Source organism: Arvicanthis niloticus, chromosome 1 (genome assembly GCF_011762505.2).
Source record: "Arvicanthis niloticus isolate mArvNil1 chromosome 1, mArvNil1.pat.X, whole genome shotgun sequence".
Classification (NCBI taxonomy): domain Eukaryota; kingdom Metazoa; phylum Chordata; class Mammalia; order Rodentia; family Muridae; genus Arvicanthis; species Arvicanthis niloticus.
In genome coordinates this window covers 109532690-109551853 of record NC_047658.1, presented here as the reverse complement: position 1 = coordinate 109551853, position 19164 = coordinate 109532690, and the positions used below count along the sequence as shown (strand labels likewise).

The following is a 19164-nucleotide window of genomic DNA, read 5'->3' as shown; positions in this document are numbered from 1 at the left end:
TTCACAACTTATCCTCTTCCTATAACCTGTGATCTGTACAGGCCCAGTGCTGGGACTGCATCGGTTTCTGGGGATGGTGGTAGGGGTGGAGGACAGATTATGCTCACCCACTACTATCAAGGGCTCAGGGCTGAACACCGTTATGAGTCCACTCCCTCTGGTTAGATTCACCAGTGACAAATGTAAATGACCATGGCAAACCTTCACTGGAGCAGGGAAGGCAAGGTGAGGCTGGTAGAGATGTGGTCCTGCAGCACAGGGCTGTTTGGACAGAACTCTTGAGTGGGGCCAAAAAAAAAAAAAAAAAAAAAAATCGACACAATCCAAGAAATATTCAAAACCTTTATTATTAACCCCCAAAACACTGGGGCACAAAGGTCTTCAAGGTCCCCTGACCCACAATTCCCACAGTCTCGGCTGGAGCTGCTGCACACATACCCCTACTACAGACAGCCCACACCTTCCCACCTAGACTGGGCAGGTGATGGGGTGAAATGATGGCACTGCAGTCAAACTGAGGGTCCTCTCTCAGACCCTGTCTCCTCTGGGTTACTGTCCCTGTTCCGAAAGTGGTCTCTGCTCCGCTTCTTGCTGCCATGAAAACCAACAGCCTTCATACCTATGGGGCCTGATGAGGACTCAGGATGGGCAGCTTCTGAAGGTACCACCACCTCTGCCTGTACCTGGTGGCCACTCCATTCCTCAGCCTCTGGTCCATCAAGATGGGCTAGCTCCACAGAGGCCTCAATCCCAGCACCTGACACAACCCCCTTCTTTAGGACTCTCTTCCTCTCAGTCCTAGCCTCACTGCCCCGAACTGGTTTGGTGAAGACCACTCTTCCCTCCCCACAGCTAGAGGGGTCCTGGTTGAAAGAGGGCACATAGTCTGTGGGGGATGCCTGGTTTCGGGAGCTCAGGAAGGCCAGGGCAGCATCACGATTGCTCTGCTCACTGGCTTCAGACACATCTTCCAGACTGTATTTGGTCCAACGCTCAGGGTGTGAAACATAATCAGGGACAGGGAGTACCCTGGTCGTGCAAGTGCTTCCATGCACTCTGCTCAGGCTCCTTGCTGGGGTCTGACTTGGGGGAGCCACAGGTCGCTTGAAGCTGTCATTGTCACTCACACTGGTTTGGGGAGCAGAGCATGGTGCCTGCCGGGCTGCACTCTCCAGACAATCAAAGATGCTGTGGCTGCGCTGGGAGAAGGTGGAACTCATGCCTCGGAGGTGGAACGGCTGCACTGCAGTGGTGGGGATGCCCGTGGGGGGCGAGGGAGGGTCATCAGGGTCGGAGTCCTCCTGGCCCTCCCCGGAAAGTCTCTCTGGGGACAACACTTGGACCTCCACACCACTAGGTAAGCTGAGGTCCGAGTCTGAGTCGCTGAGGGAGACGGTGTCAGAAGGCAGGGTGTCATCCTCCGTGGGTTCCTCAGCCTCCAAGCCAGCCTCTGTCTCCGCCATACGACCTGATACCCGTCCCACCTGTAGCGAAGCAGTCCCAGTTCCGCCGTGAGGGATGTACTTAAGGCCGCACCCCTCCCCGTCCTCCCAGGCTCCCGCCTTTCACCTCTACTGTGAGCCAGGCGCCTCTACTCAGCCAGACGTGAGGTCTCGCGAAGCTGGGTGGCTAAAGGGTATCCTAGCGCGCACAGATGTGGAGCTGCAGGTTAGGTGGGGTTAAGGAGAGAGTCAACCATGAGATCATAACAGCGTAGACATACAATAGATGAGCGCTGGGAGGTGCTGGTGACAGGGGATCTCCATTAGCTGCTCGTCCCATCACGGGCTCTCAGCAAAGCGCAGCCTCTCTGGGTACACACTGCAGGGCACCACCCAGGTCCGGAGGGAGGGCTGGCAGAAACAGGCAAGGGACTGGCCTGGTCGCTGCCCTAGGGAGGGCAGTGCTCACCGTTCCAGCGTCCATACACTCTTCAATACTCTGCCGCCTTTGCCGCAGCGTCCCGCCAGTTCCCCGGGACTCCGGCCTGTTCAAGCTCCCTTGGGTTCCTGGGAAACCGAGTCTCGGGCTATCAGAATATCGGGGCTTCAGCGCTCGAGAAACTACAACTCCCAGAAGGCAATGGGTCACTGCCTAATGCCTGCCGGGACTAATAACCTTAACACGTGTGCTATCCCGAAGATCGGAGTGCACACGGAAATCCACCCAGAAATGACGAAAGGGTAAAAGGCGGAGCCATGATTCCCACAATACTCCAGGGCTAACGGCCGATGGCAAAGGGTTGAGGCCTGCAGCGTCGTCTGTCGGAAGCCACCAGGACCGGGTCCGACACAAGGAGGAAGTGCGTCACTACGCACTGTGAGCGTCCACCAGTTTCCTAGACATTTCCGGCCCTAGACGGAAGTGGTGCGGCTCTGGTGCTTTGTTGGCTTTCTGGAGGCGGGACCAAGGTCCTGGTTGGCTCTTGGCATATAAAGACGTAGTGGGCCCTGGGGTGGGTTAGTTGGGACTTTTTAAGAGATTCCAGGCTGTTACCCTGGGCGCTGCCAGTCTGTGCTTCCTGACGCAGGCACGGACGCTTTAGCTGCTGGACCCAATTCACAATTCAGTTCACACAGAATCCTCCTCCAGGCCTGGCTGTTTTCTTGCATCCTTAGGGACCAGAGTCTGAGGATCCACTGGGCTGCTGTATGCTCCCCTCCTATTTTTGAAGCTGTGCAGCTGGCCTCCAACAGCCTTGGCCTGGTGCCCATGGGCCTCACAACACAGAATATAAAGGGTTCCTCAGACCAGAAGCCATCTAAGCACGGAACAGGTTGCACAGGGGTGGGGGATGGAGGTGTTTAAGACCTATAACGCCCTAGTTAGTACAAGCTTGGGGTTCACCGACAAGTCAGCCTACTGGGAGGCTGCTAGAAGCTGGGACCTGAATCTTAGCCAGGGCCTCTCTAGTGGCCAATTAAATATGCCCGAAGCCTGAGGCAGGAGTCAAAGGGAAAAAGACAGTGGTGGTTGCCCCTGGCGTCCAGAAGGTTGCTTACTCTGATCCTCAGTTCACAGGGCTGAGCTAAGTGGACTGCCTACTTGCCTTTTACTTCCAGACACAAGCTAGAGCCACCCAGTGGAATATTTCCAAGTACCCAGATACTTGGTATGGGGTGATGGTCTAACCTTTACTGTCTTGTCCCCCAAAAGGAGGGTGTTCTTGGAGCTTATCCCCAACATTCTGTACTGAATTTCCCTGTTATGTGGCTCTTCCCCGACTCATGGCATGTCCAACAGATGAATGGAAATGAGGTCAAGGCTGGTGTAAGGTCAGCATTGAGCTCCCAGTCCAGGGAGGTACAAATGAGGGAGTGCTGACATGGAGTGCTCCCAGGGTCCCAGCCCTCCCGACCCACTGTGTTCCACAGCCTCTATTGGACCTGCTCACCCTGTGCCTGGCAAAGTTCAGAGCTGATGAGCCAGGTCTCTGACACTACTGGCACAGGAAGAGGTCTGGCAGTCGCATTAGCATGCCTGAGTTTTTTCCTCCTTTATTAAATGACTGTTCCAAGATTTAATTACAGTTGAAGGTGATACGTTAGAAAGAATAAGTGCATTGAAGGCATAAGAGTGCTTACAAACCCAGCTCTTGAAATGGAGGCAGGAAAGGGATAAGGATTAAAAAGATGTGAGCAATATGACCCACAGTGGGCAGAGTGGGTGGACATGGCCCTCTAGCTTGGCTACATAGCCTCTGGGCAAGTAGCTGTGGAGGAGGTTTGGCTCAGCAGGCAGAACTCTCCAGGGTCCCAGAAGTACAGGGCCCTGCAAGCCAGGGCCAGCTCCATCCCTACATCCCCACATATGCCACCTATGTGTGATGTCAGCTCCCAGAAGGTAACAGGAAAAGTTCAGAACAAAAAAACCTCAAAAGTAAAAAGGCTAAGTGTAGCAGAGTAATACAGAAATATTATATACACAGGCCATGGCCCCCAAGGTGGCCTCTGGTCACTCCAGGGACCCTCTGGTGCGAAGCAAAGGGCCTCAGTACACGGAGCTGTTCCGGATGCCACAGCACAACACCATGCTCAGAATCATCTCAAAGATCTGCAGGAGGGAGGAGCATAGTCAGCATCTAAGACCCTGGGAAGGATGCCACCTACCCACCCACCCACCCACCCACCAGAGCCCCTGTGCTTACCATAATGACAGCTACCACAATGGCCGCAATTCCGATGAGGTACAGCTTCCCAGAAAAGAGCTCGTCGATTTTCTGATGGCAATCATCCTGCAGGGATGACAAGAGGGTGGCTAACAGTCAGTGGCTAAGTCACAGCCACCACCCTACTCAGTGACGGGGGCCTATGTATTATAGCTTATCTTCCACCAAAAAGCAAATTTAAAACACATGGACCTGCTGCCCATGGCCTTTTCTATCACGGGGTAGTGTTTTTTTTCTTTTCTTCTTTTTAAAAAAAAAAATTTTTTTTAACCTTACTAGCACCTAGGGACCACTCAAGAGAACAGGATGTTGCAGGGGCTAACCCAGGCTGTCAGGACCCTGTACCCCACTAATTGAGATGGTCTATGGGCCTTTCAGAGGTCCTGCTCAAAGTGCTGATCTTCCTGGTGGGCCACATCCCCTACCTACCACCCAGGCTACGGAGCCCATCCCTACGCCATGCTACCTTCATTAAGGAGGTGAATATGTTGGTGCCTGAGGGACACAGGCTGTTCTTCAGCACAGTGGTGGTCAGTGAGGTCAGTGTGTTGGAGCCACAACAGTTGAGCTGCAGAGATCAAGAACAACACTGTCAGGTTTGGAGCTTCAGGAGACAGGGAAAGATCAAGCACATAGCACACTGTCACCCCAAAACACACTTGGGAGCTGTCCCTCTGTCCTGTTTGTCACCCTCCACAGGAGCTCTATTCCTCCAAACCCCTGGGAAAATGAGGCCCATTAGATTCCTACCTGGGGACCCACAAATCACAGGAGACCCTTTCCCAGGCCCTGTCTTGTTACAGAGGTCTGGGAAGAAAGGGGACTCATGCCCCCACACACCAGGAACCCCACAACCTGCCCTCCTGCTCCAGCCTAGCTGTACCGTCTCGTGGAAGGTCTTCACCACAGCCTTGGCATTGTTGGCATCATCATCCACCACAGCCTGCTGGAGGGCCTGGTCGTAGAACTGCTTCACATCCTTGGCGATCTGGGGAGAATCACGGTCACATGCAGTGTAGGGGCTACTACTAAGAATATTCAGCTTCCCCTGATGGGCTCAACCTGATGCCACCTCTTCCATTGAGCTCCTAAGACTCTGCCCCCACCAGCAGGCCCCAGAAATTTAAAAAGCACCCTATAACTATGGGCTCAGAGCAACCCACACCTGTTGGTGGGCAGAGGGCATATGTCTCTCCCCTCCAGGCTTACCTGATCTTTGTTTACGAAGCCCCAGATGCCTGCAGCCACCTCACAGGCAAACAGGATCACAAGGCAGGTGAAGAACTAGGGGAAAGAAGAGGTCAGAGCCTTGACCAGCAAGCTCAGGCCTAGTCCACATGACCAACAACTATCTGCCAAGGGGGTTGGCCATATCCACCGACCATGTCCTGATTAAGAATAAGCCACGTAGAACCATGAGAGACAGAACCTGATGCAGCCCTGCACTGAGATGTCCAAGTTCTCATGACCTCACCTTGCTTCCTATTCTGCAGCATGTGGCTGGCATAGGAAATGCAGTTGACAAATTCAAGTGTCCACAGCCTTCACTGAGGCACATGCAGCAATACGCTCCCCCAATCCTGACCTCAGTTTCCTCACCTCCTTTATCTTACACCCATGGGAAGGTTAAACTATGAAGTGTGCTTCGCTCCCCCCCACTTTCGATACTGGCAGGACCTCCCTCCCAGGCTGGCCAGGCTCTAGAAGGCATATCTGGGACTTAGCTTCACTAGTAGCTACTGTGGCCAGGAGCACTAAGGCTGGCTTTAGGGGTGAGACACTCTTCTGGAGGTTACGCTTTTCTAAACAGAAACCCCTTTTCCCAACATGTATATTCATACTCAGACTCAATGGAAATCAAACAAATAGGAAAACCAAAACCTTGGGGAAGACACAAAGTTGCCAGAAACGCTGTTCCCCAGCCCTTCAGCCCTTTGTACTTACCGTCCCCAGCAGGCACTGAGACTCCTGGATGGCCCCATAGCACCCCAGGAAGCCTACAAACATCATCACAGCTCCCACAGCAATGAGAATGTAGATGCCTGGGGGAGGGGAAGACCTGAGTGAGCAGGCTGTATGCATCACTGCCCGAGACAGGAAGACCTGACTTGTAACCACAACAGGCAGAGGTTAGCAATGTCTGTGCCTCAGTGTCCTGCTGGAGAAGCTGCCACTGCCACCAGAGGACAAAACAGCAATTCAGTGCCCAGAGAACATGGGTGATCTCCATCTTACAGGTATGTTCTTATCTAGAGCCAGTCACCTATCACCTGCATCTGAGAACAGGAACCGTCAAGCACTCACTGTAGAGGGCTGAGAGGACTACCTACCCATTTCAGTGTATGAAATGGGGAAGTGGCTTGGGTGTCAGGGGCCAATGACCAGGACTCCCAATACTGCGTAAGTGTGAAATCAAGGATAAGCTATGCCAGTAATCAACTCCAGACATCTCATCTCAGGAACACTGGTGTATAACTGTTGTGCTCACCCCTGGAAAAGCCCACTGTGCCTCTGAAGAGCCCTCCATCTCTTGGTCCCTCAGTAGAAGCAACCCATCCCCCAGTCTCCACGGCAACACTGCAGGTCAGTCCAAGCTTCCTTGCACAGAGTGAGGCCCATTGTTCCCTGCCTGGCCAGACCAGAGGAGAAGGCGCCGTGGCCTGGACCTGCTGCCAGACTTAGAAATAGGCCAACTCCTTTGGCCTCACTAAACATGTCTGGTCCAGGGAAAGCCTCCCACCAGGGCTGCCTAGAAACTGTTTTCCCCTTTGCCTCCCAACCAGGAGAACACCCTTGACCAGGCCCCTGTTATTGGGGTTCCTGACCTCAATGAGGTATAGGCTCTGTCTCAACAGGAGGATGCATACAGGGTACCCAACACACAGGTACTGTCCCAGGACTTCCTAGGCCTAGGCACCTCAATAGGCCTAGCACACATCTCATCTGAAGCCCCTTGGTGTTGTCTGGGATGTTTAGCAAGCCCTGAACTAACTCTCCTATGCACTAGACAAGGCACCTTTTTCAGGGTCACATCTGCTCCTATAGGGGCTCAGTTCAGGGGCAGCAGGGGGCTCCAGAGAGCTAATTCAGATTGGCCAGGGACAGGGCAACAGAGTAGCTCCTACCCATAGGCCATGGGCCTTGCTGTCCAGTCCAGTCCCTAAGACTATTTCCCCGGTACCCAGGAGGCCATAACCACAGATGGGCAGGTGGTTGAGCAGCTCTGGAACTGGAGCCTGGTGTAGACTATCATGAGAGCATGAGGAGACAGACTTGCTTGCTTCCTAACCACCCTATCTATCTGGGCTCTTCAGGGTACCCAGCCTCTTCTGCCATGCCAGTGCAGAGTAGAAGCACAGCTTCCCCCTTGTGGAAGGCCCATGGGACAGTACTGCCTGTCTGTCTCTGATGCCCAGATCACCTTTGTGAGGAAACCCATACCACTTGCTACACAACAAGCCAGTCTGAATATGAGTTGGTGGGCATCCTCCTCCTCCTCTGAAGGTACCAGATCCAAGAAGGGATAGCTAATGTGGGCCCTTCCCTACTAACAACCACACCTGAAAACTGCTACCCCTCATAGCTTTCCTCAAAGGAGATCAGGTTCTGCCCTTGCCTAGACTCCACCGTGGGCAGAGTATAGGGAGGGAGGAAACAGAGCAAACCATGAGGTGACGCTGTCTGCTCTGGGGTACTTGAGCAGAAAGGGAGAATATTTCAGACCTCCTGGTCCCTACTCAACCTCCAGCATGTTTCCCAAGCCTCCTCTAGGCTCCACAGAAGGAGGAAGAGGAAGATCCACATCAGACCCCTGATGAAGGTAGGAGCTTTGGAAGGGTAAAAACATCTCCAAATACTTCTACAGTTCTCAGGACACCAGGTCCCTCTTCCAGAGAGGAAGAAGGAAAGTTTTCTCCTTCAGCACAGTGTAGTGGACCAGAGCACAGCACAGCACAGCACAGCACAGCACAGCAGCTAGCTCCTGCTTGGGAGGGGGGTGCTCAGTACCCCACAGGCAGCCAAATAAGGCAGGTGTAGCAATCTGGCCTGTGTGCTGGTGGGGGTGGGGTGGGATGCAATGGGGTGTCTGAGTCATTCACTGTCGGCCCAATCTCCAGCCCTCCCCAGCTCAGGACTCCTGGGGCCTCAGCTGTTGCTAGCCCAGGCATCCAGCCCCACCCTGCCCAGGGAGGTACACTGGAAATGCCCATGTTAAAATAAGCAAGGTCCTACAAGGCTCCTGCCCCACCCAGCTGCCTCCCTTCTGCCGATCTGTGGGGTCCCCAGCAGCACCATACCCAATCCAACTCTCCTGGTGGAGGCAGCCTCTCTCCCCAGCTCATACTAGGCCTAGGCCACTCCCAGGTCTAATGCCCCACCCACCAGACTTAGACCATCAGCCTCTTCCTGGAAGCCCTCCCTGACTGTTCTGGACTTGTGACTAGACTCTGTCTCCTTGTTACTCACCCACATAGAAGGTGCTGGGTGCTGGTTTGTTTCCCAGTTCCAGGTAAAGCAGGCTAGTGGTCTGTGGATCATGGCGCAACCATAGAGCTACACCTAGGATCACGCCTCCAGCCAGCTAGAAAAAGAAAAAAAAAAAAATCAGGAACAATGTCATATAGAGGACAGAGCACTGTGGGGCAACGGAACCCTACAATGCTTATCATGTAGAGCTATTACTTCCAGTTGTGAAGCCAGACGCCAACCACGTCCATGGGTCTGCTTACTGTCTAAGCCACTGCCACTGAGCCCTGGGTCCCACAGGCTCCTCTTTGTTGTAACTCCAGAAGAGTTCAAGTGCACCTCCAATCGTGCATGACACTTATGAAAAGGTCTGGGCTGCAAATGGCCTCAGTTGATGAGAGTGCTTTGGTATGCAGAGAGCCCTGGGTTCAATCCCCAGCACCACACAAACTGGGTTTGGTGCCAATTGTTTGTCATGCTAGCACTTGAGAGGTAGAGGCAGGAAGATCAGGAATTCAAGGTTTGAGACTAGCCTGGGCTATATGAAACCTTGTTTCCAAAATCAACAGGGAACATTTTCCCCCTACTGTTCCAGATTGACAAACTATGCAACATTTTTGTCTGAGAAGTGGCCACAAGGAGCCCCAGCCACTCAGGATGCTGATGGGCTCTCCTCTGATACCCTGTCCCAACAGTCCTGAGATTGTTTAGAGACTGCTTCAGGCAGGGTACTGGGAATTCTGTGGTGGAGACACTAAGTTCTCCCTGCCAGGAGGAGAGGGCTAACCATGTGATGTCACCAGGCCCCACAGGGAGAAGCAGGTGCCTAGAAGCAGGAGCTGGGCCTCAGAACAGACCAAGGGAGGCAGTCTCCTCCCCAATTCTAGGCCTTCTCTTCTTGAAGGGTCAGTGGCACTCCCCAGCAGAGACAGCAAACAGAAACCAAAACCTGGGCCTGACAAAAAGCACCCCGCTCTTCACTCTGGGGATCCAGGCCAGAACATAAACTCAAGAAAGCTCTGGGGAAATTCACAAGCAGGCTGGTTCAGGAAAGAGGACGTATGGGACCCACATACCTTTTCTACCCTAGGATCTTGTCCTTTGCTTAACCCTCAGAGAGGAAGCTGGGGTGGGGGGTGCTTTCTCCTGAGCACCATCTCCCTCTACCCCCACACCCCTTCTTTCTCAATTTCTCAGTCTCTTTAAGTGCTTAGTTCCATTTTCACACCCCAACCCAGGAGGGATGAGCCCCCAACCTCCACCAGGGCCTGAGAGAAGAGGGTGTGTGTATAATACAGCAATGAAAGTCACACTGGGGACCTGCTGCCCAAATCACAAATGGCATGAAGGCTGGGACTCTGATGGTGCCCTCATGTGTAAAGGACCTAGTGATGCTGGGGATCCCCAGAACTTCCAGCATGTTGCAGTGACAGCTCTGTACCTATACACCCTTAAGAGCCTCGCCATTGACTTGGACAACAGAGGAGGGTAGGGCATGGACAGGGTCCAATAGGCAGTACTGTGCCAGACTCCTCTTAAACTGGCTTGAGGGGAGGAGGTGATGGGACTGAGTTGCCTTGGTAACCTGGCTTCCTTTGCAGCTTTGAAACATCATGTACTTTAAGAACTGGTCCAGAGGTTGTTATGAGATGTCCGAGAGCAAGAAAACTAGGTGGCACACCTGCTCCCCATCCTTCCCTCTGTAGTAACATGACCCTGTGGTGACAAACCTTGATAGTCATAGAGTCTGAGGGGCAGCTGGTGGGTCACCTTGCCTTCCTCAATCTGTGTGCTTACCTAAAACAGTCGAGCATGCAACCATGCCCCACTCTGGCTTCTCTAATGGTAAGGGAATGTTGTCTGTGAGCTGGGGGCAAAGAGGGGCTAGAGATACTGTTCAACCAAACCCCAAAGCCTGATAATGCTGGTGTCTTGCCAAGCCACCACTTACAGCCAGGTTTTATGAAAGAGGTGGGATCAGGAAGTTATCTCCAGAGAAGTCTCTGGGCTTCATTCCTTAATTCACAGGCCTAAATTTAAAAAAAAAAAAAAAAAAAAAAAAAAAAAAAAGAAAAAAAGAAAAAGAAAGAAAAAAGAAAAATAAAAAGAAAAGAAAGGCTAAGGATCTATATCTGTAACTGTCAATCAGAAGAAAGGCCAAACTGGGGTTGGGGTAGGCAAGGCATCTAGGAATGGGGACTTAGCTACTCACCCCATTGTCCCGGGGGCAATCAGAGCTGAGTGGGAAGGAATGTTAGGCACTGACTGGTATGGCTTCAAAGTGACTCTCTACCCTGCTGCTCTAGGGAGAGGCAGAGGGAGTGCTGGGAAAAGTAAGGGGCCCAGGAAGGTGGGACAAGGGTCTTCAAGGAGTAAGAGTCTGGAAAGGAACCTCGGCTACAGAATGTAACTAGCATAACCAAAACTGACGAGGAGCTTCCAAGACCATGGTAAACCACTCATGTTTCATAAGGTGTACACACACACACATAGAGGGCATGCAAGTGCTGGTTGAGGCTACTCTCCTGACATCACGAGGCACTAAAGAACCACAGGGAGATTACGAATCTACCCACTGACCCCAAATTGTCACTGGTGCTGCAGGGTGGGGTGAGGAGTGGTGCTTCTGCACTGGCAAGCAGTTCTGAAGTCTGTTTCTGAGAAAGTTAGCTCCCACTTACCATAGCCAGCCTTGCACCTCAGGCTTTATACTCGTGCATGCATGTTCCCCAAACATTTCCTGTTACAGCCCCACCTAGAGCAGTCTGTATGGCCCCCAGTCAGTGAACAGACAGGCCCTGGGTCCATTGCATGGCAGAATCTCCAGGGAAAAGCCAGACCCGTGAGACATGGAGGACAGTTCAATCCAATCATGGGGAGCAAAAGGAGCACACAGAAGATGAAGCAGCTGGTGCCTTCTGACCCTGCTCAGATGAAAGCAGAATTCAAAGTTCATTCAGGACAGAACAGTGATAACGCAACAGAAGTTCTGGGGTGAGAGAAAAGAAAGGGGGACACAAAGAGCCCATGATACTCTCCTGATGGTGCTAAGTTTCATGGGGTATGTTGACTATGTTATATGTCAAGCACAGTTACAGAAAGCTACTTACCCCACCTTCACGCCACTCTAGTCCACAGTCCCTGGATCAGTGGCTCTGCTAAAGTATATTCCCCAGCCACAAAAAGGGTATAGTGGTGTCCTAGTGATTAGCTGCAATTAGGTATACATCTTGTTTACAGAACCATAGGTTCAGAATGATCTCCAAAATCAGGGCAACACACCCATTTAAAAAAAAGAAAAAAGAAAAAGAAAAAGGAAGAAAGAAAGAGAGAAAGAAAAGAAAAAGAAGAAAGAAAGAGAGTCCAGTGTTCATGGGAAGAATATGGAGTGGTGCCATTGGATGGAGGCCCAGGTAAGGGTAAGGATGGTTTGAGTCTCTAACTGTGTCATATCTGAGCTTGGGTATCACAGGTCCATCTCAATCTCCTCCACCCTCATCGTCATCTGTAAATAGGGGAAGTAATACACACAGGCTGGTAAATATGTCACTGTATTTGAGGAAGTGATTCACAAAGAATCTTACCAACAGCAGAACCTGAGATTTCATCACGAATCCACTCAGGGGCCTAAGACACCTCTGCCCAAAGCTTCCTTTCTCCAGGTGGCGTTGCCACCTGCTCCTGCAGCCTAAAAGACCTTCTGTTTAGAGGTGGGGGTGGGAAGCACCCAGGTGGCATGTCCAGGTTCCTGGAGCTCCTTCCCTGGCACAAAAGGATGCATTCATGACTCTATGCAGGATTATGTTGCTTCCTCCTTCTTAAGGACTAATCCATAACAGACTCAAACTTTAACAAGATGAGGGGCTGCCAAGCATGCTGGGTCCCTGCCCAGCTGGTCTTGTGGTTTCCCAGAAGTGACTGAAAGGGAACAGGCTTGGGACAGCTAGCTGCCCACTGCCCAGCCTTGGCCAGACCTCAGATAGGGGCTTCTCTGGAACTTTCCTATTGCTAACCATATGAAGTCCTCTAGGAAGGGAAAGGGGTCCTGAAACCAGCCTGGTAAGTATGAATGGTCACCCTAGATACCCCAAAATGCTCCAGGAGGCTGACTGTAACAACAGCTTGTTCCTTTAAGTGACCCTTTGTGCCACAAGAGAAGAACCAAAGGCGGAGGCAGACAGGGTTGGGGCTTACTCAAAGCCTCCTGGGTACATGACACACACTGGAAGGTGAAGTGCCCCCACCTAAGCAATTCAGAGGTGCTAAGGGGTCCAAGGATGTCTCCTGTGATGACAGAGGTTGTGACGACCAAAGGCAGTGTGCTCAGGAGGCCTTCCCTGGGCATCCTGGGCATCCCTGTTTATCCCTGGGCAGCTGGGATAAGTCAGAGAGTAAAGAAGCTCAGACTGTTTTTAGGGGAACTGATTAGGAAAAGAGGTGCTGCCCTTCCAACAGGGGTCCTGGCAGGTTGATCTCATGTGTTCAGGCACCACAGGGGTTCAGGGCCTGGTCTGGGGCATGGAGGATGGGGACAAGGCCAGATTCCTCTCTGAGAGATAATGGATCTTGCTCAGGCTTTCCTAGGAGAGGTAAAGACAGGAAGCTCAGGAAGGAAGCTGGAGAGAGGGGCAGGAATCTTTGCCTTGGCCAGGAAGCATGGTTCCTTTCACAAGGCCCCTCGCCTCAGGAAGCCACTGTCCTAGCATCTAAAAATAGGCACCAAAGCAAAAGCCTAGCTCTGGGGCCCAACTGACAGGCTAGGGGTGGTGGTGTAAAGGGCCAAGGCATGGCCATGGGAGAATACACTGCTGTCTTAAGGTATACGAGATTGGGTTAGGCCACCCAGCTGGGCCCTTTCCAGGTCCAGACTACATGGCTCCTTCTTAGGCAAGAAAGCTAGAAGGTACCTTCCCCACCTATCCCACACCTGTCCCCTTCTGGAAGGCCAGTGTCTCGTGAGACCCCAAAGGGAGACTGTGTGGACCCAGCCTGCCACAGCAGCCTGCCAGAGATGAGTACTATAGAGGCTGCAGGGAGGCTTGGTACCCAGATAAAAGAACAAAGGGAGGCAGGGGACTGAAAGTAGGTAGAAGAGCGCTGGGTAGCTCTGGGTAGCTCTGGGTAGCTCTGGGTAGCTCTGGGTAGCTCTGGGTAGCTCTGGCATCAGCCACCAGCAGCACCAAAATTCGTCCATCTCTTCCAGGCAAGGCATGGCCCTGTCCCTAGGACAGGCTGTGGGGCTGGCATAGCCTTACAGGCCACTTTGACTATGGAACATGGTGGCAGAGTGGAGTGCAGTTCCACCCTATCCCACTACTCCCTCATGTGGCAGTCAGTTGCTTGGAAACCTCAGCCCCTTATCACCTCCAGGGGTCTGATAACAGCCCAGCAGAGTGTTACTTTGGGAGAGCTGAATGAGCTGTTATCATGGTCTTCAGAGGACAGGAGAAGATTGTTTCCAGGGACAAAGGCCAGGCCACGCCCCTATGGTGAGGACTTTTAGCCATGAAAAGTAATGAGAGTCCAGGCAGTGGTGGTGCACGCCTTTAATCCCAGCACTTGGAGGGCAGAGGCAGGCAGATCTCTTGAGTTTGAGGCCAGCCTGGTCTACAGAGTGAGTTCAAGGACAGCCAGAGAAGCTCTGCCTTGAAAATAGACAAATAGACAAACAAACAAACAAACAAACAAATTGTGAGAAAATGAATTAACACTAGTGGGTGGGTGGCGGGGACAGTATGTGCCTGTCATACTCCACAAGCTCTTGTAACACAAGGTCCTACTCCAGAGCTCAGGGATGTGCTTCAGGAGGACAAGTGGCCTGGGCTCTTTAAATACCATCGGGATCTCACTGTTTAGCTACAGTACAGAGCCAATGTGGACACCTGACCACAGGTGAAAGCACAGCTAAACAAGTCATAGGATGCCACAGACCCACCCTGAGAAAGTGCTGACAACCCAAGCTGACATCATGTATGGACTGATCTGTGAAACAGTGCAAGGGAAACATAAGACACCGAGGGCCCTATTACCCAGCATCTTCTGCCCAAATTTCCTGGCTCCCAGGCTTTTGGCCTGGGTTGCCAACTCAGTGCTTTGGGGCTATAAAACAATGTGTGCCCTGGTTCTAAAGCACCCCCTGCACTCCCAGCACTGAAGCTCTCCCCAGACTCCATATGAAGGAAGGCAGATGCCCTCTCCCAACAGCCCCTTGCAGTTACTTTGGTAGCTACTCCAGGATGCCCACCACCAGCTACTCACTGGCTAACCCCTTGTGAACAGTTCCCTCAAAGGGAGAGCCCACTCAGAAGACCCCAAACAGTTTTAAATGGCATAGCCTATGCCCTGCAGCTAGCTAGGGAGAGTAGCTCAGACTGGATCTAGAAGTTTTTGCTCGCCCTCCCTCCCTCTTCCTCTTCTTCTCCCTCTCCCTCTCCCTCTCCCTCTCCCTCTCCCTCTCCCTCTCCCTCTCCCTCTCCCTCTCTCTCTCTCTCTCTTTCTCTCCCCCACCCCCTACCCGTTGTGTGTGTGTTTGTATTTGTGGGGGAGGTACTAGGGTCACAGTCAGTCACAGGCATGCCAGGTCAGAGTACTGAACAGTTGAAGGCTACCAAAGGCCAGTTCTTAGGACAGCTGGTTCTCTAGCAACAGTCCTAGGAACAAAATGGGTACCTATAGGGCCTCAGGGCCACCCAACACTCACACCATGTCCTACCTGGTTCCCTGGTATCAGGGCCAGAGTCACAGGTACCTGGACTTCTCCACAACCCTGCCCCACCCTAACCCTACCGGAGCCCTCTCCTGTGTACAAGGGTGATTGCCTATTCTTTCCCTAGGGCAGCTAGACTCTAAGCCTGGAGATTTTAAAACTGAGGTTCCAATCCCCTTGGCAGGACTCTGGGTGCTGGAATCAAGGTTGGCAGTTGCTGGTACGCTCCTTGAGCACCACAGAAGCTCCCATTTGGGGGTAGGACTGAGCTAGAAGGCAAGTGCTGAGAGAAAGCCTAAAAAGTCCAGAAAGAATGGGTAGGGGCTCTTATTATGAGGTGGCAGTATGTGGGAACCAGACTGGAGGCTGCCAGTGGGCTTCCCACTTCTTTACTCCAGCTCTGTGCCCACCTACTGTTTGGATGTCCTTTTTTGAAGCCAGCCCAGGGATGAACTAGACTTCCCCTTCTCAGGCAGCCCAGCCTAATGACTGTCTTTCTCAAAGCTGGGCAGCAGACAGCCTAGGGGAACAAGGGGAAGTCTGCTCTCCTACAGGTGAAACTAGGCACAGGAAGTTCTCATTCCACCCCGAGCCCACAGGATTGGAGTCCGTCTGCCGGAAGGAAGGAAGACAACAGACCAGCAGACCGCTGGGTGACAGAGACAGACAGTCATGTTCAGTCTGGAGAATTAAATGCCAGTTAAGAGGCTGCAATCAGCCTTTTGTGGTGGGTCTGGCTGTGGGGGGGCAGGCGCCAGCAGCCTTAGGCTGGAGGAGCAGCCAGTTCTGTGGGGGAACACAGTGAAGATTGGTGGCAGCCTCCTCCCCTTAACTGACTACTCTAATGGAGACATTATTACACAAAGCTCCTTCAGACCCACTCCAGGCCATAACCCCAGGTGATAAACTATCTCCCGCTCTTCTGCCCTATTCTCAGCTGGAGTCAGGAGACTGGTCCCTTTAAACCAGACCTGTCTCAGAGGATGAGAGGGATGAGACCCTGCTTCTAAGAGGATCTTACATGGTCTCTACTGCTCACTGCTCATCTTTCAGGTTTGTGTCCTGTCCCATGTATCTTGGGAGTCCAGAACTCTGCTGGTCCCAAAGTAGATTCTGAACTTGAGCCCAAGGAGGACTGGTGCGAGTGAGAGCAGGTAGGCAAGGGTGGCTGGAACGTCCCCTCCCACAGAGAAACTACTTTAATCTTCAAAAGGGAAATTTTAAAAAGTGTCCATTGAAACATTTACTGTCTACCAAATCTCCCTTAGAGCTCTTAGCCTCAATACCTACTATAGGCCCACAGGACCTCTCAACTCCCTCCCTAGGCACTTCTGACATCATTGCTCAGCTTCCTTTGGCCCCACTCCCTCTTGGACACTGTGCCCAGCATCCATTTCCTGAGCCTTCTCTGCGCCAAGCCCCTTGCTCCACTCTGGAGTGCATTAGCTAGTCTACCCACAATCCCAGGAGACAGAGACCCCAAGAACTCCCACGTTAGAGGGAGGAAGTGAAGACTGAGGACCAGAGCGGTGAGATGGGGCTCCCCAAAAGGTTCAATTTCATGACACCAGTAAACTATCAGCCACAGGACAAACCTTGCCACACAGGGCACAGGAGCCCCTTTGCCAGGGTGGTGTTCACCGGTTGTGGCCTGGCTCTGCTCTATATATCTCTACCCACTTTGGAGCCAACACCGGTGAGGAGGAGAGGTCCATGGGATTGTGAAAGGATATGGTTTTCACTGTTCTGCAGTCAGTAGGCAGGCCCCTGGGAGCAGGGAGAGGCTTCAGAACCATTTCCTGGAGTCTCAATAGAGAGTACCCCAGGGACAAGTTGGGACTCCACCCCAGCTGCCTGGGAAACAAGCAGCCTCACCTACCCCAGTACTCCAGGGAGCCTGGGGGGTCTACCATTTGGATTAGGTGGGTGGGCAAACAAAACAAAACAGAAATACCCAGCAGGGTCCTGACATCCCACATCTGAGGTATGGGGGGATGACACACTTCATGGGGTTGCATTTAACTCCTTGCATAGTTCAGAGTAGGCAAACTCTGTCCAACATGGCTACCCAGTCAAGACCCCAAGACATGCCCGGGCAGAGCCAGTTTAACCCCATCACCTATGCTGCTCCCTGAGTGCATTCCCTGGAGTCACTGTGACTGACAGTCATGGTCCCTGCAGCTCGCCGTGCAGCATAGCCCCAGCTGAGTTCAGTCCAGTTCCTGCCCATCCCCGACATCTTATTGCCCTCCACCCAACCCTAACCGGCCCTGGGATCTTCAGCAGTCCATGATGGAAAACAGGTGTCCCCTGACTTACACACTCATTCTAGGTGCTGTCTTACAAGTTTGCCCTCCCAGCTTCAACTTTAGAGAGACACTGTCTTGGCATAACCTCATTTCTTCCTGGGAAGGAGGGTGGCGGGAACAGCGGTCTGTGCACTGCAGCGGGGAGGGTGGCACCACTGTCCAGAGGAGTGGCCAGCACTGCCCACTCAAGTCCCCGCAGGCAGGTCTGTTAAGACTCCCCATTCCCAACCCTGTCAGGAAATGGAAAGAAGCCCACACCATTAATGGCTATTCTCCACCAGTGAAGACAGTCGGGATTCAGGGACACTTGGAGACCCTCCTATACCCATGTCTCCATTTCAAGATGACCAAATGGGTGTGCACCTCTTTCCAAAGTGGAGAGCCCAGCTTAGATCCTGTATATATGAAAAGATCCCAAGCTCCTGGTTTGTACAGACCCCAGATCTTTGAACCACCCTGGCCTGCACCAACTCAGAACTGCACGCCCTCTTCCTCTCAAGACTCCACCGGATCTTAAGGGCTGGGACTGTAATCTGTGCAGGAGACGACAGACAAGGAGGGGCAGCTGGGGGAATGGGGGTGGGGGTGGTTAGGAACTGGGGCACGGTGCGTAGCAGCACGCAGTCCAGGCTACCCTGCCCTCTAGGCCTGGAGCTCGAGCCCCCCAGGGTAGCAATACCAAGCTGGAGGGTAAGCAAGGGTGGAGTAATAGTGGGGTTGACGTCTCCAAGGTAAGTACGGAGCGTGCCCCCACCACTTCGAGGCCGCCTATCCAGGGGCGGTGGCTACGATGAGCTCATGGGGGCGGGGCGCCAAGATCCCGCCCTTCTCGAGCCCCCTCACTGCTCGCGAAGCAGGATGGTCCCCAAAACAACGTTTAGAAGGGTCCAAGTACCCCCTTCACAGCTAAGGACTCTCGATACCTGCCTCTAGCCCGCAGACTCTTGCACCAGTTCCCAGCACTCAAAGGGGACAGGCCAGCGATCCCTGATTTCCCGGCCCCAGAAGCCCCTCGAGCGGAGGCCCGGAAGCTCAGCTCTCGGCCCCAACCCCACTGGCGAGGGGCGCCAGGACCCCGACCGGAGCACGGAGCCCACAGGTGGCGCCGCAACTTCGCGGTTGTGCTGCGCCTTTTCAGCTGGGCCTAGCGCGCTGCCCAGCCTGGCTGCCGTGGAGTGCGCCCCGTTCCCAGTGGCTGCTCACCCAGAAGACGAAATTGAAGACGAAGAGCAGGTATTTGATGCATTTGGTGCAGCCCTCCACCCCCATGGCGGCGCGCGGCCTGCGGAGCTTGGGTTGGTCCTGGAGCGGGCGGTCTGGGGACACAGTACCGGAGTCCCGGACTGGGAGATAGCCTGGGGCGCTTGAGGGCCGGAGAACTGCGGTGCGGAGAACGAGACGTAGGTAGAGAAGGGCTGGAGGCCTAGCCAGAGGCGCGAGAGCCGCTACTGCTTTGAAGCAAGGGCGCGCTCACTTAGATCGGGCGCGCGCCGAGCTCCTCACTCTTTATATAG

The 19164-nt window shown here is 53.2% G+C and overlaps 2 protein-coding genes across 2 annotated transcripts; both read right to left on the bottom strand.

Moving 5' to 3' along the window:
• Positions 1–328: 328 nt before the first annotated feature.
• Positions 329–3326, bottom strand: Tssc4 (tumor suppressing subtransferable candidate 4). The gene is made up of 3 exons (XM_034500709.2): positions 1912–3326; positions 1570–1662; positions 329–1484 (listed from the first exon to the last, which is right to left on the bottom strand). Exon 3 carries the CDS (start codon positions 1461–1463, stop codon positions 510–512), a length of 954 nt encoding a protein of 317 aa, XP_034356600.1. The 5' UTR covers positions 1464–1484; positions 1570–1662; positions 1912–3326; the 3' UTR covers positions 329–509.
• Positions 3327–3481: 155 nt separating this feature from the next.
• Cd81 (CD81 molecule) lies at positions 3482–19127 on the bottom strand. The gene is made up of 8 exons (XM_034500721.2): positions 18854–19127; positions 8636–8750; positions 6113–6210; positions 5378–5452; positions 5052–5156; positions 4635–4736; positions 4148–4234; positions 3482–4053 (listed from the first exon to the last, which is right to left on the bottom strand). Exons 1-8 carry the CDS (start codon positions 18917–18919, stop codon positions 3991–3993), a joined length of 711 nt encoding a protein of 236 aa, XP_034356612.1. The 5' UTR covers positions 18920–19127; the 3' UTR covers positions 3482–3990.
• Positions 19128–19164: the final 37 nt, after the last annotated feature.